The sequence below is a fragment of the Phalacrocorax aristotelis genome, chromosome 1, assembly GCF_949628215.1.
Source record: "Phalacrocorax aristotelis chromosome 1, bGulAri2.1, whole genome shotgun sequence".
Lineage (NCBI taxonomy): Eukaryota > Metazoa > Chordata > Aves > Suliformes > Phalacrocoracidae > Phalacrocorax > Phalacrocorax aristotelis.
This window is the reverse complement of record NC_134276.1, coordinates 18648212-18673470: the sequence shown is the minus strand read 5'-3', so window position 1 is coordinate 18673470 and position 25259 is coordinate 18648212. Positions and strand designations below refer to the sequence as shown.

General features: G+C 45.0%; 2 protein-coding genes across 3 annotated transcripts in view; one reads left to right on the top strand and one right to left on the bottom strand.

The window, feature by feature from the left end:
* The window catches only part of ATM (ATM serine/threonine kinase), a 579279-nt gene that overhangs the window by 395247 nt on the left and 158773 nt on the right, over positions 1–25259 (bottom strand). The window lies entirely within an intron of this gene.
* The window catches only part of EXPH5 (exophilin 5), a 36343-nt gene continuing 25268 nt past the window's right edge, over positions 14185–25259 (top strand). Inside the window, exons 1-2 of one of the 2 annotated variants that reach the window (XM_075082407.1) lie at positions 14592–14663; positions 17524–17642. Coding sequence is in view for 1 of the 2 variants with exons in the window: in XM_075082398.1 (XP_074938499.1) it covers positions 14545–14663 (119 nt within the window). In the remaining variant the exon portion in view is untranslated. Of the gene's footprint in view, positions 14664–17523; positions 17643–25259 lie in introns of both variants that reach the window. The other variant, XM_075082398.1, reaches the window with a different exon arrangement.

Here is a 25259-nt window from a genome sequence, read left to right as displayed (position 1 = left end):
CAGTTAGGTACTGAGCATGAATTCAGCAAGGATGAAAGAGAACACAAGTGATTTGGCTTCATCTCTCCCATTAGTGCCAGCAGAGGCTCCTGGTTACGTGTCATAGTCATAGTTATGTTAAGTGCATGCCCACTGTTTCCTCAATTCCCCACATTGAGATTATGACTGGATTACACCCAGGCTACGTAGTAAATGTTCAATGACTTAATTTAGATAGCTGTTCATTATCATCACCTATACAAGGCTCGTACAGTTTTTATCAGACTTTCCAACTACAACTTTGTTGTACTCTGTTTTATAAATAGTACTATATGCCTATTGTTATCTGGGGTGCAGCTCTAAGGAGCTCTGCAAAACTGACAGTGCTAAGCAAGTTTCCAAGTCATCACTTCAAAAGAGCAATAACATCCCACTGGACTTTATTTAATATATTACATATATGAATTAAAGGGCTAATCATCCTGGGGAATGAAACAACATCTGTACTTTCTGGTGTTACTTGAATGAGAATTTTTAACTAGATTCATCACTAAGGATGTATCTGTACTGCTCTCATATTTAATTTAAAAGATGGAAGGAACAAAACTAATTTACAAAAAAATCCTGTTCAAAGTATAACCTGTATTTATAGAATATCCTTCCCCATTAAGCATTGGTATCCATTTCTCACTGAATCTAGTTAAGCATCCCTGATGAGAGAGTAAACAAAAATAATTGACAAGCTTCATTAAATTCCTCTTAAAACATACAGCTATTGACTTCAATGGAAGATGAATCAAACCCTAAATTAAGAGCTGGATTGCTCAAGATTAAAACAACTTGTTTTAAAGCCTGGGGACAGTTTGTTCATTTTTTACTGTATTGGTATTCTTTTATTAAGTGTACAAACAGGTGGGATGGGATTCCTCTCATCTAACTTTAGACAAATAGAGTGTACACTTCCGAGCTAATCATGCCAGAGTCCCTTTATATTCAGTGAAGAGAAAGAGGCTCTTTTAAGGCCTGATTCATCTGACCTATTTTAGATGTCTACTTTAGAATGAGACAAATTGTGTATTATAAGCATTTGGTTTTCTTCATTGAAAATATAGGTAATTAGGCAAACTCATTTAAAAGGAGCTGTCTACACTACAAGAGTTTACATTTAGTAAAATGAATACTTTCTCTGGCAGCTGAAGGTATTTAGACTTGTTGTCAGTGTATGTAGAAGAGGATTAGCTAGTAAGTTGAACTGAATCACAAATGTGTCTTTTACCTGATCTTCCAGGTGGAACTTTCTCGCTATAAACAAAGCAAGGGTAAAATATTTTTTAGTCAATAACACTCTTCATGTTTGTTCTTCTGACATAATTATATTCATAGCTGACCAAAATCAATTGCCACTGATATTTAAAAGAAGGATATGAATGGGCTACACCTCCAACTTCCACTGTTAGGGGAATTTATGCAAACCAGGTAGAGTAAGGATTTTGCCTTATCCTAATGATCCTCCTGCAATAAAAGTACTCTTGCAGTTAAGTGCTAAAAAGATCACAGAATTATCTGTGATACAATTAAGTTCCAGACAATCTGCTTCTTAGCTGGAATGGAAGGCATTTTCACTCCACAATATATATTCATTTCCCCCAGTATATTCACAGAGGCATTTCGATTTTGCTATATCATAGTTGCTGTACTTTGTCCTCCAAAACAGAGCTTGTAAATCAAACCATAGTTTTTCCTGGGGCATTAATAACTGTACTTCCTTCAGGGTTTTAAAAAAGTATGATATGCTTTTAGCTTAAATAAATTAGCTAAAGATATCATTAAGTTTTTTCTGTTATGCAACTGTCCTGGTTTTGGCTGGTATAATTTTCTTCATATTAGCTAGTATGCCTATGTTTTGGATTTGTGCTACAAACAGTGGTGATAATGTGGAGATGTTTTAGTTGTTGCTAAGTAGTGCTCACACTAGTCAAGGACTTTTTCAGCTTTCCATGCTCTGCCGGGTGCACAAGGAGTTGGGAGGGGGCACAGCGAGGACAGCTGACCCAAACTCACCAAAGGGATATTCCATACCATATGACACCAGGCTCAGCACATAAAGCTGGGGGAAGAAGAAGGGGGGCAGGGGGGATGTTCACAGTGATGGCGTTTGTCTTCCCAGGTAACTGTTATGCGAGATGGAGCCCTGCTTTCCTGGAGATGGCTGAACATCTGCCTGCCCATGGGAAGGAGTGAATGAATTCCTTGTTTTGCTTTGCTTGTGTGTGTGGCTTTTGCTTTTCCTATTAAACTGTCTTTATCTCAACCCAAGAATTTTCTCACTTTCACTCTTCTGATTCTCTCCCCCATCCCAGCAGCAGGGGAGTGAGCAAGTGGCTGTGTGGGGATTAGTTGCTGACTGGGTCTAAATACAACAGAAAGTTAAAATAAATTAAACACAATAAAAATCTTGCAATCTAAAATAAAGCTGCTGCCCCTTCAATTTTTTTTTCATAATGTTGAATAAGAATTTTTTAATGCAGTTTATGTCCATTACTCCTTGTCCTTTTGTGGTGGGCTGCCAAGAATCTCTCTCTGTAACCACCCACTAGAAAGTTGTACACAATTAGATCCCCTTAACATTTTCTTCAGACTGAACAAACTCATTTCTCTCAGCCTCTACTCATGGGCTGCAGCCTCCCAGTTAGCTTTGTGCTCCTCCAATGGGCTTTCTTGAGTATGATAATGTTTCTTGTATTTAGGAGTCCAAAACTCGACACAATATTCCAGATGCAGCTTCTTAAGTTCACAGGGAATAGCCATTTTCCCCAGCCTGCTAGCTACATTCTTACTAATGCAGCCCAATATGCAGTTAGCCTTTGTTGACGCAAGGGCACATTGCTGGCTCATGTTCGGGTTGCTCACCATGACCCCCAGGTCCTTTCCTGAAAGGCTGCCTTCTAGCCTGCCAGTCCCCGAATGGTACAGTGGCATAGTATTTTTCATGCCAAGATAGAGCTTTAGATGAGCTTTACTTGCCTTTTTTTACTTGCCTATTTTTTTTACTTGTCTTTTTGAACTTCAAGAAGTTTCTGTCAGGCTATAGCTGCCCTGCCCTCCAGCACATCCTCTTCTCCCCATAATTTAATGTCACCTGCTAATGTAGTGAGGATGCATTCCATCTCATCATTCAGATCATTAGTAAAGAAGTTAAATAGTAGCAGGTTCAGTATCTAACTCAGAGGAATACCACTCCTAACTGTCTGCTATTTAGATTTGCAGCTGCTAACCAGAACTCTTTGAGCCTGATGGTCCAGTCATTTTTTCATCAACCTTGTAGTCCACTCCCACATACATCTCTCTCAAGTGTGGTTAGAAGGATACAAGCAAAGAGGGTTTTGTTAGTCTTCCTAAAGTCAAAATAACCTGTATCCATTGCTTGCCTTTCATCCCCAAAGCAGTCAACTCATCATTGAAGGCAGCCAGGGATCTGTGGTAAAGCCATGCTGACTGCTTTCAAATTGTATTACTTTTTTGTGAAGAAAGAACAGATATATCACTCAACACGGCTATAGCAATTCCAGGGGCTGTATGTGGCTTTATGATGGAGCAGTCAGATTTGGGCTAGTTTTAATATAACACACGCAGGGGGAAGCCAAGGGACACTTGAGCTTTGCCTATACTGTCATGTGAGCTTGGACCTGAACTCATATGCCTTGCCTATATTCACAGAATCATAGAATGTCCTGAGTTGGAAGGGGTCCACAAGGATCAAGTCCAGCTCCTGTCCCTGCACAGGACAACCCCAAATTTACACCGTATCTCTGAGGGCGATTTCCAAGTGCTTCTTGAACAGCATCAGGCTTGGTGCCATGACTGCCTCCCTGGGGAGCCTGTTCCAGTGCTCCACAACTCTCTGGGTGAAGAATGTTTTCCTGATACGCCAACCTAAACCCCCCCGGCACATCTTCCTGCCATTCCCTCAGGTCCTGTCATTGGTCACCAGAGAGAAGAGATCAGCACCTGCCCCTCCTCCTCCCCTTGTGAGGAAGCTGTAGACTGCAATGAGGTCTGCCCTCAGTCTCCTCTTCTCCAGGCTGAACAAACCAAGTGGCTTCAGCCGCTCATCAAACAGCTGCCCCTCTAAACCCTTCACCAACTTCATGGCCATTCTCTGGACACTCCTAGTAGCTTTAATGTACAGTGGCACCCAAAACTGCACACAGCACTCGAGGTGAGGCTGCACCAGCACAGAGTAGACCGGCTGCAATACAGCACTTGATGCACCCCAGGACACAGTTGACCCTCTTGGCTGCCAGGGCACACTATCGGCTCATGTCCACTTGCCATGGACCAGAACCCCCAGGTCTGTCTCTGCAGAGCTGCTCTCTAGCCTCTCGTTCCCCAGTCTGTATGTACATCCAGGGTTGCCGTGCCCCAGGTGTAAAATCTGGCACTTGCTCTTGTTAAACTTCATACAGTTGGTGACTGCCCAGCTCTCCAGCCTGTCCAGATCCCTCTGCAGAGCTTCTCTGCCCTCAGAGTGTCAACAGCTCCTCCCAATTTTGTGTCATCAGCAAACTTAGTATTCCTTCCAGTCCTGCATCCAAGTCATTAATAAAGAGATTAAAGAGTACCAGCCCCAAGATGGATCCCTGCGGAACCCTGCTACTGACCAGCCGCCAGCTCGATGTAACCGCCTTTACTCTAACCCTTTGAGCCCGACCCATCAGCCAAGTCTCACCCACTGCATTGCATGTTTATCCATCTGTATGCTGGACATCTTGTCCAGGAGGATACTGTGAGAGACACTATGGAAAGCTTTACTGAAATCCAAACAGATCACATCAACTGATTTTCCTTGGTCAACTAGGTGGGTGACCTTGTCGTAGAAGGAAGTCAAGTTTGTTAGGCAGGACTTTCCCCTCGTGAAACCATGCTGGCTGGGACAAACGACTGTGTTGTCTTTCGGGTGTTTTTCAATAACTCCCAGAATAATCTTCCCCATAATTTTACCAGGCACAGAAGTGAGACTGATGGGCCTGTAGTTACTGGGTCACCCCTGTTGCCCTTCTTGAAGACTGGGACAACATTTGCCAGCTTCCAGTCAACTGGGACCTCTCCACATTCCCAAGAGCATTGAAAAATCATTGAAAGAGGTCTCACTATGACTTCAGCCAGCTCTTTAAGTACCCTTGGATGAATCCCATCAGGCCCCATTGACTTATAGGGACCTAGCTGGAGCAGCAAGTCCTGCACAAGTTCAGGGTTGATCAGGAGTTCATCATTCCCACAGTCATGGTTCTCTAGCCCAGGGCTCTGGGGGTCCCTGAGCCCACCATCGGTGTTGAAGATCAAGATGAAGAAAGCATTAAATATCTCTGCTTTATCTATGTCTTCGCTTGTGAGGTGACCATTCTCATCAAGCAATGGGCCAGTGTTATTTCTGGCCTGCCTTTTACCATTAATGTATTAAAAAAAGCCCTTCTTATTGTCCCTCATGGTACTGGCCAGCTTCAACTCTAATTAGAGTTTTGGCCACACATATTTCCTCCCTGTAGTGGCAAACAGGATCCCTATAGTCCTCCCATGTTGCCTGACCTTGCTTCCACTGGCCATATACTTTCTTTATTTTCCTTATTTCTAGAATATCTCTGGTCAGCCAAGCCGGCCTTTTGCCTCACCTGCTTGACTTCCTACACTTAGGGATTGCCTGCTCCTGTGCTTTTAGGAGGTGGTACTTGAAAAGCGACCAGCACTGATGGACCCCAGCACCTTCAAAAGCTTTTTCCCACGGGACCTTACTAAGTAGTTCCATCAGCAACCTGAAGTCTGCTCTCCTCATGTGCAGAGTTGAGGTCTTGCTCACGGATTTCCTTCTGTCACCACAGATTTTAAACTTGACTGCTTCTTCATGTGCTGTTTCACGTAAGCTTGAGTCTAGCATAAGCAAGAAAGCCGGCCTGATATGGAGTTAAGGTACAACTAGAGGAGTCCTGAGTTTGAACTTAAATCCTGTAAGCAGCTTGGATGTAAAAACTGCACAAGTCATTTGAATTGGCCTACTCCCATAAAACACATATTCATGACTGCAGTTATGGATCTAGCTGTGTGGCAGGTACGATCCAAGAGACAGACCTCTAACACTGAGGCATTATTGTTCTCAAAGAATGTCCAGGTAAGGCTCCACAGCTAGTCCAATTCACAGCCCATCCAGAGGCGATGGTACCCTGCCATGAGTTTCCCATACGTGTTTCATCTCCCCAGGTTTCACATACATGTTCTCCAGGTATGTTGATTAGAACACGCAAATGCTCATACTGGTTCAGTTGATGTGTCCATCTAGCTCAGCATCCTGTTGCCACGAGCAGCCATAAGAAAATGGCTAACAAAGAACAAGAACAGGGCAAGTGTACATGAAGGTCTCTCAAAATGTGTCTGTTCTCAGCTGAGGGGTTTTCCTGAGTGGTTTCTTTATTAAATAATCTTGAATGAATCTTTTAACTAACTACTTCTACAGTCTCCCCTTGATGCCTTTTGCATCCATAAAATCCTTTGGCAAGGAGCTGCACAAGTTCATTTCCTTTTGTTTGCACTGAAATAAGCTTCTATTAGCTCCATTTGATGGCCCCTCCTTCCTGTATCTGAAGAAATGCCAAAGCCAATTCCTTTCCACCCTTCCTATTCCATATAGAAATATAGAAGATATAGAATTCCGTACCTAATTCCATCATCTGTATCGAGAATATATGTGAACTTACATTCAGAATATATATTCATAATACAAAAATAGATGAATATATGTTCATATTGTTTATGAATAAGTAATATAGCCTATATTCCATAGAGAATTCTATATTCATACACAAGCAGTAAGGAAACCATGGATTTATTTTCCTTTCATAATAAATTCTAATATTTGGTTTGCTCTTCTGATGTTTTCACAAGCTATGCATATCATAAAGACTTCCCTTCCAAATGGTAATAGTCAGCTCAGAATCCATTGCTTACATGTGAATGGTAGCTTATATGTGAAGCTAGGATTTTTTTGCCACACATATTTCTTAGCCACTCTGTCTTACAGAGGCCTCTTGTGGCTCCTCACAGTTTGCCTTTGTCCTTGCTATCCTGAATATCTTCATGTCACAAACTTTCATACCACACCAGCAAACTTCCTCACCTCACTGCTCACTTCTTTTCCAGGTCATTTCAGAGAGTAATGAGCAACACAGATCCCAGCACAGAGCTCTGGGAAACTCCAGTGGTGACCTTCCTCCACTGTAATAAATAACTAGTCCTCTTACCCTCTGTTCCCTAACTTGTAACCTGTTATTTAGCCATAAAAGGACCTTTTATTTAATCTCATGACTACTGAGTTTCCTTGGAAACTGTTGATGATGGTACTGTCAAAATTCTTCAAATGTCTAAGCCGATTGGATCAACTTGGCTGTCTTTGTTCAAATATTTGCTGACACCCTTCAAAAAGAGGATTGAAAAGCGGGACCTCCCTCTTTAGAAGCCACACTGGCTCTTCCAGGGTAACTTGTATAAACCCAGGTAACCACTCATTCTGCCCTTTGTTACAGTTTCCACAAATTTGCTCAGGCATCTGATGCATAATCCTATAGTTCCCCGGATTCTCTCTGAAAACTATTTTACAGCTGATATCTATTTGCCACACTCCAGTCCTCAGGCATCAAGAACTACAGTGAACAGTTACAGACTACATAAGTCTTCTTAAAATCATTGGATGAAATAACTTATAGTATTGATGATTTGTTAAAATTCATGTTGCAAATCTGTCGTGTAATCTTTTTTACAGTCATTTCAGTTTCAATCAGATCCTCTTCTGGAAAAGTATTCTGGCATGTGAGTTTTCCTAGCTTCTTCCACAGTGAACATGAATTTATTCTCTGAAAAGGTCTTCTTTTATACCCTGATCATTGATCAGCCCTACATACCCTCTGATTAGCTTCTTGATGTGTTTCAAGAAGGGTTTAGTGCTGGTTTAGAGACCTTTAGCAAGTTGCTCCTCCCAGCTTTTTCTTTTTTTATTGTCTGTTTAGTTTTATTTTTGTATGCTATCAGCCAGGATTTATGAATTTTTCTATTTTCTTCATTTGGATATGACTTCAGTGTTTTGAAGGTTGCCTTCTTGCTTCTAACAATATCTCTTCCTTATTGTTTAGTCATGCCTAGTTCTTTTTACCTTTACTCAAGCCTGTCTTAATACATTGCATGCACTAGCATATAATCTTAATATATTGAATGCATAATTCTGCCATGTCCCATGTATTGGCCTCTGGTAATTATGTTTATCCACATATTAGTTAAGGAGGAAAGGAAGGCTACATAGTTTCTGACAAGACAGCAGACGTTATACGCACTACTAGCCGATCCATGGCTTTGACAGTCAAGACACAAGACCTACAATAAAGCAGAAATCCTGTGTCATTTCAGCAAAACATGTTCCACCTCCCATTCCAAGCAGTGCTTTTACACGCCAGAGGTATGCTGGTAACCACCTTCTTCATATGCCTCTCCAGGCCACAGCCCTCTGCAGCAATCCCCAGTGCTGAAGGAGCTGGCAGATGTTCTTACCAAGCCACTCTCCAGCATCTTTGAAAGGCCATGGAGGACAGGAGACGGGTCTGAGGGCTGGAGGAAAGCAAATGTCACTCCAATCTTCTAAAAGGGCAAGAAGGAAGACCCAGGTAACTATACGCCAGTCAGCGTCACCTCCATCCCCGGAAAGGTGATGGAGCAGTTCATCCTGGAGGTCATCTCCAGGCATGTAGAGGACAAGAAGGTTATCAGAAGTAGTCAACATGGATTCACCAAGGGACGATCATGCTTGACCAACCTGATAGCCTTCTATGATGGCGTGACTGGCTGGGTAGATGAAGGGACAGCAGTGGATGTTGTCTATCTTGACTTCAGTAAGGCATTCGACACTGTCTCCCATAGCATCCTCATAGACAAGCTAAGGAAGTGTGGGTTGGATGAGTGGACAGTGAGGTGGACAGAGAACTGGCTCAACAACAGAGCTCAGAGGGTCGTGATCCATGGAGCAGAGTCTGGATGGAGGCCTGTCACTAGTGGTGTTCCCCAAGGAGTCTGTGCTGGGTCCAGTCCTGTTCAACATAGTCATCAGTGACCTGGACAAAGGGATAGAGTGTAACCTCAGCAAGTTCGCTGATGATACCGAACTGTGAGGAGTGGCTGATACACCGAAAGGCTGTGCTGCCATCCAGTGAGACCTGGACAGGCTGGAGAGCTGGGCTGAGGGGAACCTCATGGTATTCAACAAGAGCAAGTGTAGGGCCCTGCACCTGGGGAGAAACAACCCCATGCACCAGTACAGGCTGGGGGCTGAACTACTGGAAAGCGGCTCTGCTGACAAGGACCTGGGAGTGCTGGTGGACAACAAGGTGACCCTGAGCCAGCACTGTGCCCTTGTGGCCAAGAAGGACAAAAATATTCTGGGGTTTGTTAAAAGGAGTGTGGCCAGCAGGTCAAGGGAGGTTATCCTCCCCCTCTACTCTGCCCTAGTGAGACCACATTTGGAGTACTGTGTCCAGTTTTGGGTGCCCCAGTACAAGAAGGACAGGGAACTGCTTGAGCAAGTCCAGCAGAGAGCTACCAAGATGATCAGGGGACTGGAGCATCTCCCTCATGAGGAAAGGCTGAAAGACTTGGGTTTGTTCAGCCTGGAGAAGAGAAGACTGAGGGGGGATTTCATCAATACCTATAAATATCTAAAGGGAGGGTGTCAGGATGATGGGACTAGGCTCTTTTCAATAGTGCCCAATGACAGGACAAGGGGCAATGGGCACAAGTTGAAACACAGGAAGTTCCAGCCAAACCTGAGAAAAAACTTCTTTCCTGTGAGGGTGCCAGAGCAGTGGAACAGGCTGCCCAGGGAGGTTGTGGAGTCTCCTTCCCTGGAGACATTCAAAACCCACCTGGACGTGGTCCTGTGCCCCCTGCTCTAGGTGTCCCTGCTCAAGCAGGGGGGGTGGACAAGATGATCTCCAGAGGTTCCTTCCAACCCCAACCATTTTGTGATTTGGTGATTCTGTGAAAATCCTAACCTGTCTTGCCCTGTGAGGAATCCTGCTCACAATCTTCTCGTCTCTCCACTCTGGAGAAAGTGCAGTCTCAATGTGTATTCAAAATTAAATTAGTGATTAACTGAATCCTAAAAGTAAGGGAGGGAGAAGGACAGCCAGCCAGTCATAAGCAAAAAGCAAAACAAAGGGGTGTCATGGAGTCATTGTCCAAAGTGGCACCAAATACACCGAGAGAAGCATTGTGAAGTGCAAGGGTCAGACTGCAGCCACTATTTCAGAGATCTCTGCCATGACCACCTTTCCTTGCTGCCATGCAGTGCTAATTTGCTTTTGGGATATCACTCTTACCCTTCTTCTGGTATGCAAAAAACAGATTATATTTTGCCATGACACCCTTTTGCCATTCTAAGGGATCAACAAGTCTATTTTAGCACAAACAACCTATACTGGAAAAAATTAAGGAATTCATAGACAACAAACGAGGTAGGAGGGCGTTAGGATGAGAGGCAGTAGCAGCAGCAAGCAAGCAGTACTTGTAAGGCAAGGAAATCTGTCATGTTGGTAGGCCACAGACTAAAAGTGGGGGAAGGGAGCAGCCCACACTCAAGGGATTGGGAGGAAAAGAAAAGCAGGTGAATAAAAGACTCAGTTAGAGGAAGTGCTTGAGGAAATTGTGAAAAGGTGCAGTCTGCAGCCACACAGCCTGCAAGATGTGACTTGTGAATGTGGTGAACCTTGAAGTTTGGGTTTCCCTGTGGGAGCAGGCCTATGCCTGCGGCGGTTTCAGGGTGGACAACAATGACCTACACTCTGCAACCTGCTCAGCCCAGTCCTGGCTCCCTCTTTCCCTACAAGAGGCTGCATAGCATGCAAACGGCTATAATAACACCAGCAGCATTTGGATGTTGATGTCCAGGCAATCTTCAAAGTTTACCACTTCACAGTTAAAACACCTAAATGAAAGTCCAAAGCTCTTTTGAAGTGGGAGGTGAGGGCCTGGTGACAGATCCTGGAGGACACTCACTACTCAGTGGAAATGTGTACTTCTGGCAGTGGGAGCCATGCAGTGCAAGCCACCATGTCCCCCGAAACACAGCTGGACCTCTAGTTGTTAATTTAATACACATAGATCAATAATGACTATTAGAGTTAACTGAGATAAAAATGATGGGCTTGTTAAACAGAGTGAGGGGCACTGCTTTTGTTGTTAAGAGTAGTATGATCAAACTATTTTTGTCCTAGGTTAGTGTTAGAAATATTTATTTCAAACACAATAAGCAGATTTAATACATTTTAAATGAAAGACGCTCCATATTTATTCTTTGCCAGCCATGAAGCCTTTTTCACTTAATGCAGGGAGTTAATTAAACTAGCCTTCACTAATCGGGGTGACAATTTACACAGTAATTACTTCAAAAGGAATAGACAAGACCTCACAGTTCTTCCAAGCCTCAAGGCTGATACGAGCCTCAAGGCCAATTGCTGCAAGATTCAACCAACCCTCCTGCACGCTCCCCTCGATTCCCTAGCTACAGATCAACTTTTAGAAACAGCCCTTCTGGCTTTCTAGAGTTCTACACTTTTAAATCCTCCACTGAGAGTAAGTGGAGTTAACACCACCCATTAATACAACAGTATTTGTGAAATGTAGTTTTTGAAGAATTTGCCCTATAATTAAGGTATGTGTGTCAGCATCCTCTTTAGTGGCATTGGCAATTAACATTACTAATAGACGTCTCATGTCTGCAGCCTGTCATATGCCATTTTGGCCCTCTGTTTCAGGTTGCCGAACAGAAGAAGTGTTACTTACAATAAAACACTTCTGCATCTTCCTGGAACCATGGAAAATAATTCAGAGTGAGTATCCTCTCTTAGGTTTATGCAACAGAAATTAAAGCACATAAGGTGCCAGGGACTCTAAATACCAGAATACAGGCAGTGTTTCCTTGCCATCATGATCCATATATGAAAAAAACATAAACTTTAAAGTGAGGTGGAGTAATGAAGAGCCATATGGAAAAGTGGCTGTTTTTCACAAAATAAACTCCTGGTAGAAGACTCCACAGACAACAGATCCAACACACATTTTGTAATGCTGATATGACATACCAAAGATGCTGTGTAAAATGAAGGTCATCTTAGCACACAAGATGGCTATGCCCAAATCTCCAAATATTCTGGATGAAAGCCAATGAAATAACCACCGTGATTTCTGGCAGCATCTCTCTAAATCCACTAGTGTATGTACTTGTCACTCTTCTAAATAATTCCATCACTTTGTACAGAATGAAAAACACATTTCTTTGTTATTACCTGAAAGACTATACATTGCTCATATATTAAATGAACATCTTGTCCCTGGTCCCGTCAGCACTGAAAATATGCTAACACACATTTTGGTGATGAAAGAAACTCCAATTAATGAGATTGCTAGAAACGAAGAAAAAGGATGACAGAAATATGATTCCACTCTTGACTTACATGCAGAATAAATACTATTATAGATAGTCACCAAATTGATGGGGGAATGTCACCCTTTCTTTGTAAGGCCTCAAATTCATGAGAACATGCACATCCTTCCTGTGTATTCTGTATGTATGTATTTATTTTTTTTCATAGAATCATAGAATGGTTTGGGTTGTACAGGACCTTTAACAGTCATCTAGTTCAACTCCCTCTGCAATGAGCAGGGACATCCCCAACTAGACCAGGTTGCTCAGAGCCCCGTCCAACCTGACCTTAGATGTTTGCATAAGAAGTTAAAACACCACAACTTCACTAATAAGATAAAGCATTGTTTTTAAGGCAAAAGTGGACACTGATGAGGCATTGTGGTGCTTTTTAGGGCAAAAGTGGGCATTGATGAGGTTCATTGCAATGGAGGTACAGAAAAAAAAAAAAAGTTGTTACATTCCCCCTCAGCTCTGGGAGCAGGTCCAGTGTGAGGCAGAAGAACCATGAGCAAATGCTTCCATATCCTGCAGGTGCCAGGCAGAAAGGCAGAACGATGTCTAATCCACTGCCTGGAAGACTCCTGGGGTCAGCTTCTGCTGGTAAAAGTCACTCGACTATGCTCAATGCAACAGAATGGGGAAGACAAGACTTTTAACCTTAGAGAGAAGTTCTGTAAACTCCTAATGCACCAGTGATGGCTGTGGCTCTTGCACTTCTAGAAACAATTTGTGTGGACTTTACCCAGAAGCATCTACTATACCCTAGTAAAAAATCACTTTGTCTTTTCACTGTGGGAGACACCTCCTCTCGACATCCTCTAAACATCATAATTCTTCACAGCTTTAATTACATTTTCATCAGTTGTCTCATAGCCTTGTGTTTGTTGTTTGGTCACCAGGAATCAGGTAAGTTCCTCTTCGGGCCAGACTAGTGATGCCAGAAGCTGCACCAAAAAGAGGAGCCTTCTGCAACCTGTTGTTCCTGCTGTGGTCTAAGGTCCTTATCTCCACTTGCACCACACCACTTCTTAGTGGGGAAGCATTCTTCTGCAGCCCCAAGTCAGCCTGCTGTGGTGTGGGAAGGTGGCTGCGCACAGCTCAGCCCCACTCCCGCTGCACACTGCTGTGCTGACGTTTCCACCGACTTGCTTTTCCGTAACAAAACTTGTGTTTAATTTTCTTTCACCATACAGCTGCGCTCACATCTGCAGTGCAGTCCTGAATAAAGTCCTTCTTTGATGGAAAATTTTCAAAGGACATTTTACTAACTGTTCAACCAGCACAGTGTACTAGTTAGGTGCATACTTTGGAGAGACACACCTGTTTGTGCCGCCCCCACCAGCACCGGTACACAGCTGAGTTGCATTAGAGCCGTTAGAATGAAATCGGGATGAAATTTCATCTGAGAGGTGGTTATAACGCCCAGGACAAGGACTTTTGTTCTCGACGGTTTCTTCGGGAAAACCTTAAAGGAGAATAAAGATGAAAAACACTGCCCCGTTCTTCCCCCGTGGGAAAGTTGTCGCTTTGCACCCACCCCGCCAGGCTACAAGACATGTCTTCCCGCGGCGGCGCGGCGCTGCGGGCCCGGCGGGGCCGCGCTTCTCTCCGGTGCCGCGGGCAGCCCCTGGCGGGGAGCCCCCGGCCGGCGGCCCCGCCTCACGGCCCGAGGCAGAGGCGGGGTGAGGCTGCCCGGCGGCAACCGCGCTGTGAGGGCCGCCGGCCGACCCGCGGACGGCCCCGCACCGCCGCCCGGCAGCGCCCCGCCGAGCGCCCAGCGCAAACACCTGACTCAGGCGCTGGCGGGGCGCAGGCACGGGGCGGGCGGCAGCTCCGGCCCCAGCCCCGGCCCCGGCGGCGGGGCAGCCTCCCCTCCCCGCCACGCCCCGCCGGGCCGCGGCTCCGGTTCCCGCCGCCCAGAGGGAAGCGCGTCCCGCGGGTGCCGGCGTGCGCGGCCTGTCCCGGCGCTCGGCCATGCCGGTGTCGCTCCAAGCTCCAAGGGGGCCAGCGCTGCCCGTCCCCCTGCGCCCGCTCGCCCGCCGATAAGCAAAGCCATGACCGCAGCGCCTCCGGGGCCAGATCTCAGTTTTTTAAACGAGGAGGAAGCCAGGGCGATTTTTCACGTGCTGCAGAGGGACTCGGAGCTCCGGCGGGCAGAGAAGGACAGAGTCAGGTAGCAGGCTTAATCCCCTCGCTGCCCACCGCGGAGGCGGCAGGCGCGGAGCCGGGCGGCGGGGCTGGCGGCGGGGGAGCGGAGGGCGCAGGGCCCCGGCCCGGGCGGCGGCTGAGCCCGGCTGAATCGAGCGGGGAGAGGGGCGGCGGTGCCGGCGGCTCCGCGGGAAAGGGTCTGCGGGGCCGGCGGGCTGGGCGGGGGAGCGCCGGTGCCAGTCGCTGCGGGGCCGGGCCGTCCGCCTCCCGGGTACCTACTGCGCCGGGGTGTTTGGGACACGCGTGTGGTCGGAGAGACGGCTGTGAGCCGCGGCTGCTGCTCCCGTGGCTCCGCTCCTTCCCCGAGGAGGAGGAGGAGGCCACCTCTGCCTTCCGCCGTCCCGCTGGCAGGGAGTGAAGGCTAAACACGGGTACCCGGGGACACGGCGGCGGGGAAGTTTGGCGGGGAAATGTGGCGGCTCTCGGGCACATCCCGGAGCCGATCCTGCAAGTGTTTGGAAACCAAGCCAGGCAGTCGCCTGACTAAAGGGTTGTTCACAAGACCCTTTCCAGTGACTTAACTGAATTCCTTCCGCGTTCAGGTACGCAAGTCACAACATCTTACATGAGCCATACGAAGAAATAGAGCAGCTTCAACCTTGTTTCTAGCTCATACCCTCCCCTGTGGGCAATTGCCAAATCTGTTTTTGTCGAGAGTGAAAGCAAAGGTCAAGGAGTTAGTAAAAATTTTGCTGGAAAGTGATCTGTTTATTATTAAGGTTATAATTTCTTCCTCCAGATGAGCCTTCAGGTACCTTGTGGGCAGTTTGCAAGTGGAAAGCTGCGTCCTCTCAGATTCACAAGTGGGCACATTACTTTTCACAAGTAATGCTTTCATGTAAAATGTAGAAGGAATGTTAATGAGTAACATTTCTGGCAAGTGGTTTTTTGTACTGTGTATTTTTCATTTCAGCCAAGTGGATTTTATCATGGGCATGGTTAAACATTATGTGTCAACACTGATTGCATCCAAAGCTTTTCTTAGTTTTCTGCAGCATGCGATCTCAGGCTGAGTTAAGTTTGGCAGTTTCTTTCTTTTCTTTGATTAATTTCTGTTCCATGTGTCCTATTATGACCCAAAAAAAAAAAAAAGAATGTTTTGCAGGATATGGAGAATTATATGGCCAGAGAGTTGTAAGTATAAAACTCTGGATAAGACTTTAAACCTGGAGCAAATTCAGTGAGGCTTCCCATGCTGTAGAGAGGCTTGTGAAGCAATAGCCTGCTCCTGAACTTAAGGCTTTCACCTGCCCCCAAATTCGTATTTGTTTCTCCATCTGTGTACTTACGACTTTATCACGAGAAACTGCTCTCTTTATGCAAAAGCTGTCAAAATAAACATGGTGTAAGAGGGCGTTTCTGGTGATGCTTTACTGAGATGGAGTCTAGTTTAAATCTCAGTTGAAGAGGCTTTCAGGAGCTGAGCAAAAGGTAGGTGAAGTGTTTATGATCATGGTGCCATACTGAAATCTAGGTTAAACCGTGAATCTATCACAGGCTTTGTATGTCTCCTCGGGCAGGTCTCTTGGGCCTAACAAAAGTACTTTCCTTGTCACTCCACTTGTCTACCTGGTCTTATTTAGGCTGGAAGCTCCTCAGGCCAGGGGACTTGCATCAGGAGCAGGCGGGTTCCAGTCTGTGTGGTGTTGCCCTGTGCTACTATAATCTAAGTAATAACAGTGATCACCCTGGAGGGTCAAATCCTGCAGTTCATATACGACCAGAGTGAGCTTCAGAGGCTCTAAACAAAATTACATTTGCTCCTCTTGGTCACACATGCCTGCCCCCTTGGCTCCATGTCATTCTTATTACAATTATTTTGATAATTAACTTTGTACAATTTTTTTTTTTCATTTCAATGGTTTTAAAATAATGCCTGAGCGCTGTGGCAGCCAATTCCTGGGATGCTTTCGAAGTATGATTTTGAAGCTATTTTCCCATCAATCAAATGAGCCATGTAGGAGGTGCTGTGGAATGGAAGGGGCAGTTTCATCAATACTACTTTTTTGAATGACATCACTGAAGTGAGTTGTCCCCTGACTTGCTCTGGAGTGTGGTTTTGGAAGAAGCTGGTTGGAGCTCGGCAGGGCCAGGGAACAAGTCAGTAATAACCAGTGGGCTCACTGGTCAAGTTTGTTGAGTGACCATCTTTATTTACAATATAGCATGTCCCTGTATAGATAGACCTGGACTGGATTGACAGAGGGAATGAGTGTTTGCTGGCAGACCACAAGTCAGGTTCTAATGACTGCGCTGATCTTGAGCATGCTGTTTGATGTCCTCAAGCAAGCACATAGCTCTCTGCAAATCTCTTAAAAGAGCAATGGAACATTGAAATCCATTCCCAGATACAACTCTGGGATCAAAAAAGCAGGAATGGGCTTTTCTCTTTTTACAAGCTGCATTTGTTATACAAGCAAATGTTAACACCAGTTAATTTTGAAAGGCCAAATCAGAAATAAGATCTAAAGATGAATCCTGACATTCTGCATGGCTTATCTTGTCCAACGAATTACAATCATGGTTCAGGGGAGTTGTTCTTCACATAAACACAAATGTATTGCAGTGCAGCATGAAATACTGACCAGTTTCTCCTCACATGCATTGAGCTCTCAGCTAAGTAACCATGATGTCTCCAGGCAAATATATTTTTTTTCTTTTTTTAGTGCTTACCTACACTGGAAGCTTGATAGAACCACTGGATGTTTCTTCACCCAGACAGCCAATACCTTTGTGAAATTAAATGCGTATTGGGGCCATTATTTGGGGAAAGGCTAGTTGCTTTATACAGTCCCTCTCCACCTCCCTTTCTCTTCTTTTTGTAGCCTTTGTGTGGAGCGGGACCATGTGGCCTTTGTGGACACTTGTGCACATTTGTGTAACTGTGGGCCCCACTTTGTGCTGTCCTTCCCTGTTTCTCCTGATGCCCCAGCACACCCTCCAGGTACCATCAGCCCTTCCTTGGCTCCCTTGGCAGGCTTCAGACCTCTGTGCCTGGCTTGGAAGACTTCTCAAGTTTTGCTTTTCCTCTTATGCAGGAATGAACTGTGTGACCTGTTGGACCTTTATTTGTTCTTGTTACTGACAGGGAGGTGAGCTCCTGATGTGCCCTGTGCCCTGCTGATTCCTAGGACTGCATTTTTTTGCCTGTTTTCTCCTTTCCAGTGCCCTCTCGTGGCTCCTCTCAGCAGTACCTTTGACTAGCAACAGCAAACCAACTGTACCTGACCCCTTCTTACACGAAACAGGTTAACACAAGCTGCAACAGTCAGTTTTGGTATAACTGTTCACTGCCATATACACTGAAAATAATATGGAAACTTAATAATTAGTGATCATGTATTTAACAGTATAAAGGAGAAAAATATGTGTTAGTTTTGGACTTGGGTAACACCCAGCTTCAATATTCTTCGTTGTTCATCAAATCCAGTCTCGTTCATTATACCGACTTGGAGAAAACCTCATTTATCCTAAGTGTTATTATGGGAGAAAAAATGGAGTATACAGTATACATGCATTGTTCTGTACTACTTATTGCAATATTAAGACAGAAGTACAATTCAGTCACAAAATACTATTTTAGTAAGCCTGGTTAACGAAACTGATGATTTTGCAGATGCTTGTGGAAGAAGGTTCCTTCTCCCAGTTATTTCAATATCACAGTTAGGTGCTCGGGCAGAGTCAGGGAGGAATCCAGCATGTTCAGAGGACACTATCATGTTCAGATGGCTCCCTAACAATTCAGTTTCCATAAGGACTCAGTGAATGCTTGCTGTAGGCACAGGTATTAATACCAGAGGTCAGCTTTCCACACGTAATGAAATAGGCCTGGAAATAATGACATAAAAACATTCCAGGTCTTAGTCGACTTCTGGTTTCAAGGCTTCAGGGTGCACCCAGCTCATCTTCTCAAGCTTTGTTCTGCAGCTGCTGGGGACAGAAATTAAAAAAGAATTGGCAGCTGATATTTGCATGCAGAGCCCCAGGTCCCAAAGGCTTAACAAAACCTGTAGGTGCTTCTCTTTTCTGTCCTTTCTCCAAGAGGTCGATGGGCAGGGTGACAAGTGAGGCTGGCTGCTTCCAGTCTCCTCAAGACAGCACTTCAATGCCTGGCAGGTAGCAGGGGGACTGGCACTCCCTGTAGGAAGGCTCAGCAGCAACAGCGCAAGAAGCTATGGGATACAGAGGTGGAGCTGCAGCCTTTTATCTCTGAGGCAGCTCCTCCCTCTGCAGAGCGTGGAGAGGCAGACAGTGCCCGAGCTGGTGTCTTTCCAGTCAGCTTTGGGGCTCTGGTGCCTCTGACTGTCTGAGCACTGGGTGCAGAAGTGCACCTCCACTGCTGAAACAGGACCAGGGCCCAGAGAAGGCAGCTGAGATGACAGGAGCCAGGAGACATGGAGCCAACTACTTAAAAGAGGCAGCAGGTAGGGGGTTGTGGCATGGGAGCAGGTGGCTGGTACATATGTGTGTTGTCCAAAAAATGAACAGTTGGGAGACAAAGCAGAAGAGCTATGGATAAGTAGGGAATGTATTTAAAGGGGCAGAAGAGCTCTGAATTGTTTAATTAACTTTTATTTAGGACATTTGTCTGCTTTATGTAATGCCTCTATTATGGCTACATACAACAGCCTTGTGCTGTTTTAGTTTATTAATCCTTGAGAAAAAGGGAAGTACTGTTATCTTCACTTTCAAACGAGACACTGAAAATAACTGAGAGACTGAACCACTGAACAGGGAAATGAACCTGCCTTCCTGAATAGCAGGTTACCTGATAGATCACATTTCGAGAAGTAACTATACCTGTATTGTGTGAGGAATATTTTATTTTTCGGTGGGAAGAATGGAAAAAAATATTACCAGCTCCAGAACAGACCTTGGCCATCAGCCACTCTTTATGAGTAGGAACTGAAAAATAAAGAGGAAAGGTAAATGGAGCTTTTGGGAGAGAAGAGTGCTCATTCCCTTTGCTTTATTTATTTATTGTTTTGCTTATTTTCAGGTTGGTTTATGCTTTTTTTCTTTTTAATTTAGTAGATTCATTCTCACAGATCTATGACAATGAGAATAGATCGCAGAAAAGCAGAGGTTAGTTTTAATTTTATTCTCAAATTTAAAGATGGAAAGCAAAAGAAGTTAGTTGGGAGGTACACTTTACACATTTGTTGCAGAGGTGCAGCCTCAGTGCCCTCTTGGTGCTTCAATTACTTTGTCTTGCTTATCATTTGAGGGGTCTGACATTGCAGCCTTTATTTTGGCTTATTTGCAGGAGTAGTCCTGTTGACCCTATCGCAGCTTCTCAAAGACTAATTTCTTGAGTGTTAGAGATCTAGATTAGGGGCCCAGCTCCTTATTATCTGAAATAATTTTTAGAATCAATCCCCAAACACCCATAAGCTGCATGGGTAAGAAGGTCGGGATATCAGGAGAACACCACTTCAGTATATTGTTGTTCTAGTGGAGCTCCCTCCCTGAACAAAGCATTAGTAAAGAAATCCTTTCATAAGAAGTACTCCGCCTGGGATGTTTCAGGGCACAAGTGCTCTGTTGTGTCTTGTTTGTGGAGGAGATACTATTAGTATTTACTACTGATACTGCACCACTGGCATGTTTAATGGTTTGTCAACACTTATGAAAACAGGTCCTTGAAGCCCTGAAGCGCTGCTATGCTAAAGAAGTGTAAAAAGAAGCAAAAACGGCAGGGAAGACTGTGATTTAAAAACCTTTACTCGGTTTGGTAAACAATTACTGTCAAAAATAATCCCACTTTGGGACTCCCCTTGGTCGAGTGGGAGTACTGTAATCAAAGGTGATTAGTTAAGTTGCATATCAAATTTTTTCCTCATCCCTGTTTTTTAATAATCCTGTCTTGTGGTGGGGCCTGGAGTCAAGGACTGGAGCTCCACGTGAGCTGAGGAGCATGTGGTCACAGCTGGGGGCCGGTGGGTGCAGCGCATGCCATTTTCCGTTTAAGCTTTAGCCCTGTGCATCCGGACTAACTAAACCGCAGTCTATGGGGTAACTCCAGTTTTAAATCCACAGACCAGGGTCCAGACCAACGTTGCTGCCAGGTCTTTGGTATGTCTTTTCCTAGTAAACTTATTTCAGTGTTAATGAAAGATCAATCCTTTCCTCCAAAGCTTTGCGCTTCTTTGTATTTAATAGCAGGTTGTTTTCTACAGCGTGGGGGGAGACAGAAGGAGACCCAGGAGCATCTTTGCAGTGTGTTATGTTTGGAAGAGCCTGTCTGGTAGCGCACTGAATGTAATTCTTCTTCACATTACTAGGGCTGGCAGGGCAGGGTCTCACTGCCAGGGCCCATCCCACCGCCCCAGCGAGATGGCCAGGGGCAGCCCCAGCCCCATCACCATGGTGGCAGGGCAGGGCCAAGGGCAGGCCGTGGGGCTGAGTCAGGGTCAGGATCAGGCCTGGTGAGGGTAACCAGGTCTGCCACAGCCTGGTGATCACGGGGTGGGGCCATGGCGATGGTGCAAGGCCAAGGTCAACCCATGAAGTGCATCAGGGTCAGGCCTAGCAATGGTGACCAGGGTCAGCCATGGCCCCACGTTGGCCAGGCAGGCCAGAGGCGGGGTGGCTAGGCTGAGGCCAGGGTGGGATGTCAGCCCTGCTGAAGGCCTGGTGAGCACAGCCATGCATAGACACAGCAGGGGTGCAACTGGAGCTGTAGCCGGGGCCAGGCCCAGTAAAACAGCCTCTGTTTCAAAGCAGCTCCCAGGGGAAGGAGGGATGTCCCTCACTGAGGCCTCTGGCCATCTTCATGACAGCTTTCTCCAAGGCAACCAGCTCTGCTTGTTCCAAGCCGGCCCTGGGCGGCCAGACCCGCAGGAGTGGGAAGGACATGCTCAGGGCATTTTCACCCATGCTCATTCAAACACAGGCCTTGTGCCAGGGTTCAAACTAAAGTTTGCATTTTCAAGTGACAAAATACTGTAAAAACGAAAATCATTATGATTATTATTATCTAGCCCACTTTCTGATGTCACTAGGGCTGCCAAAAAGAAGATATTTGATGAAACTGATGAGATTTAAGCCAAGGCTTACATGGGTAGACATTTTCTAAGCCCAAGCTTAATGGTGAAAGGAGAATTAATGGGGCTTTATCTGTGTGGATAGATTGACAAGGCTTCAAGAATAAGTAGGTCAGGCACAGCAGTGCAAGATAGCATTAACTACTGAGTAGTCAGTCAATATGGGGAGATACTCTGGAATACCTACTGCAGAATAGTCCAACTTTTTCTATGGAGTCGTGACCTGGTTAAGGACTCGTGCACGATGCAGGAAGTCTGTGCGCTTCCCAGGTTTGACCTTTCCAATAGTAATGTTTGTGTGTTCTCAACACCTGCTGTCTCCTCCACAATTCAAATGCAGAAGTTAAAGTGATAATTGACATTAGTGGGAATTGGAACTGACCGTCAGGTGGAAGAAGACAGCTTCCTGCACTAAGCAAGCAAATTGTCGTGGAGGTACATGGAGAAGAGGACTGTCTGAAATGCTGAAAACATCAGTGAAGTATGATCACTCTCACTTTAGCGCAGCTTTCTTATATAAGAAATACCTATTAAAAGTTCTTCGTAATGACAGTGTCATGTGCAGTAGAGTCCCTGGGCCTGTCATTGCTGTAAGGAAAGGAATGAGTATCAGCCAGCTATAAGCAGTCTTGGAAGGACCTCAGAAATGTTTTCAGGTGCTGACAGCTTCTGCACACTGTCTGTGTCCCAAAACCTTCAAATCCTTGCTCTTATTTCAGAAATATTAAAGTGGTTATGCCAGGAAGTCCAGAGTGTTGCACAGGAACGTGTCTGATCCATGTTCAGAGTGGCTGAATAACTCCCCTGTTACTGACACAGCTGTGCTCTGGTGGCGTTTTCAGGTTACGTGTGTCTTGTAATCCTGTCAAAGACTGCAGCACATGCTTTCCATGGTGAAGCCTGAGGTGCTGGAGTCTTTCTGGGTTTGGTCCCTAAGGTATTTCAGATTCTTGGGTCTGTCTAGATATACAGCACTTGTACCTCCTGTAGACATAGCTCTTGGAGAGGCCTGGCTAATGGCTGAGAGCAAAGCTTGTTGGGCTGTATGTCAAGACCTTAGCTGATGTTCACTGATTTATATCAGATATTGTTTTGGCAGCATTTGAAAAATGTTGAATGTGTCTGTCTCCTTCTTTAAAATTTATGTTTTGTCAGTGGTTGTATTGGGTTTGCATGACAAGGTTTTGGTAGCGGGGGGATGCAGGTGTAGCTTATGTAGAGCAGATATCCACCTGCAGCCCATGGAGGACTCCATGCTGGAGCAGGTGGATGCCCGAAGGAGGCTGTGACCCCGTGGGAAACCTGCGCTGGAGCAGGTTTGCTGGCAGGACTTGTGACCCCATGGGGGACTTACACTGCAGCAGCTTGTTTCTAGGATGGCACCCTGTGGAAGGGACCCACTTTGGAGACGTTGTGGAGGACTGTCTCCCATGGGAGGGATCCCACGCTTGGGCTGGGGAAGAGTGTTGAGGAGTCCTCCCCCTGAGGAGGAAGGAGCAGCAGAGACAACGTGCGATGAACTGACCACAACCCCCATTCCCCGTCCCCCTGTGCTGCTGGAGGGAAGGAGGTAGAGAAAATCGGGAGTGAAGTTAAGCCTGGGAAGAAGGGAGGGGTAGGGGAAAGGTGTTTTAAGATTTAGTTTTTATTTCTCATTACCCTACTCATTATTTGATTGGCAATAACTTAAATTAATTTTTCCCCAAGTCGAGTCTGTTTTGCATGTGATGGTCATTGCTGAGTGATATCCCAGTCCTTATCTTGATCCACGAGCCTTTCATTACATTTTCTCCCCCTGTCCAGCAGAGGAGGGGGAGTGATAGAGTGGCTTTGGTAGGCATGTGGCATCCAGCCAGAGTCAACCTACCGTAGTGGTTTATGTATACTGAATTTAATCATCCTTCATCTTTTTGCTCTCTGAATCTAGTTTTCAAATCAAGTGGAGTTTGGCCCAGTGAAGTTTTTAGCTTTGGGCACAGACACCCCATTTTCTTCTGTGTTCCATAACTTTAACACAGGACTGTATAGACTAAGGACTGACCTCAGTTTGGCCTTTACTGTACTGGTTTTAAATTTTAAAATTGCTTCATTGTCTGGACCTGACAGTCTGAAAAGTTTCACAACTTACAGATTTCATGGAGAAATGCATTGAAGTAAGTAGGGAAAAATTAAGAATTTTCCTGAGGATTTGAGCATCTAAATGTTCACATGAAGCGTATTTCTAATCCTCCTTTGCAGCTAGATTAGGTATTAACACTGTTAAATGTAACAAGCGGTATTTAAATGCCTGCATTTTAAACTACCAGAAACTATATTCGTCTTATCAGTCTTACCTCAAAAAGAAATAGGTATCCTACTAACTGGGACCAAACACATGAAAACCACAAAAAATAAAGCTAAGAGTAAATGATGAAAAGTGAAGTCTGTTTGCACTTTATTGCATATAAATTACACACAGTTTAATTTGTGTTGGAATAATCAAGGAGCTGCAATACTGCTTGCCATATCTGTGGATTTCTAGATACAGGGGCCTGAGTTCAGAGAGCTGCAGTTAAGCAAAGGTGCAGCAGTGTTACTGGGGGCCTCTGCAGTCTGTTTCTTCCTGCATTATAGACTTGGGTGTTTGTATATATTTACAAGTATATAAGTATATGTATAAAATTATATACATATAAATATTATATTTTAAAGTATTATTATACTACAATATTTCTATTTCCAGTGGAAGAGTTGTTATAAATTATAAGATTCTAAGCTGCTATAGCAGAGGATCTGTGTAAGTATGTATTATAAACATGTATATAAGCATTATATTTGCAGATGAAAAACATCCACTGCATCAACTTTTAGAGTTTACAATCATTCTTAAGACTGCTTTCCGTAACTTAAAGCAATGTAAGCCAGGCTTTTGTAGTATTATAGTAACACATAAACTGTGCAGGTACAGTCAGACCTTCTGCCTTACTTCTGTTGACCAGAATCTTGCTTCAGCTCTGTATAAGACTCTGCACAATTATCTGAGATTGCAAAGGTATATTTTGAGACCCCTGGGCTTCAAGCTTAGCTGTCTACAAATGACTAAGCTTGTCTGGAGCATCGCAGGTTTAGAGCTCTGATGCCCATGGGCTATCATACACAAACGTGCTTGCAGAGGTGGGACCTTGGTCTTTTGAAACCAATTCCCCTTATTGAGGGTTCTCCTGGCCTGTGTCTGTCGTCTTGTTTTTTCCTCTTATATTGTTACTTAGGAAAGGTTTTCCCTAAAGAAAGTCATACAATAACATGAGGAATACTGTTTGCATTGTATGTCTTTGCAAGGCAGTTAAATTTGTAATACATGGCTGAGCTGTAAATTACTTGCATAGATCACTGTCTCTTTGCATGCTATCAATATGTATAAAAGGTCTCCCAGTCAACTAGCAGCTCTACCCTAGAAGAGTAAACATGTCTGCTGTTAATCATTAGCTTCAGATGTACTGGGAGACCTGAGAAGACCCATCATGTGGCACACACAG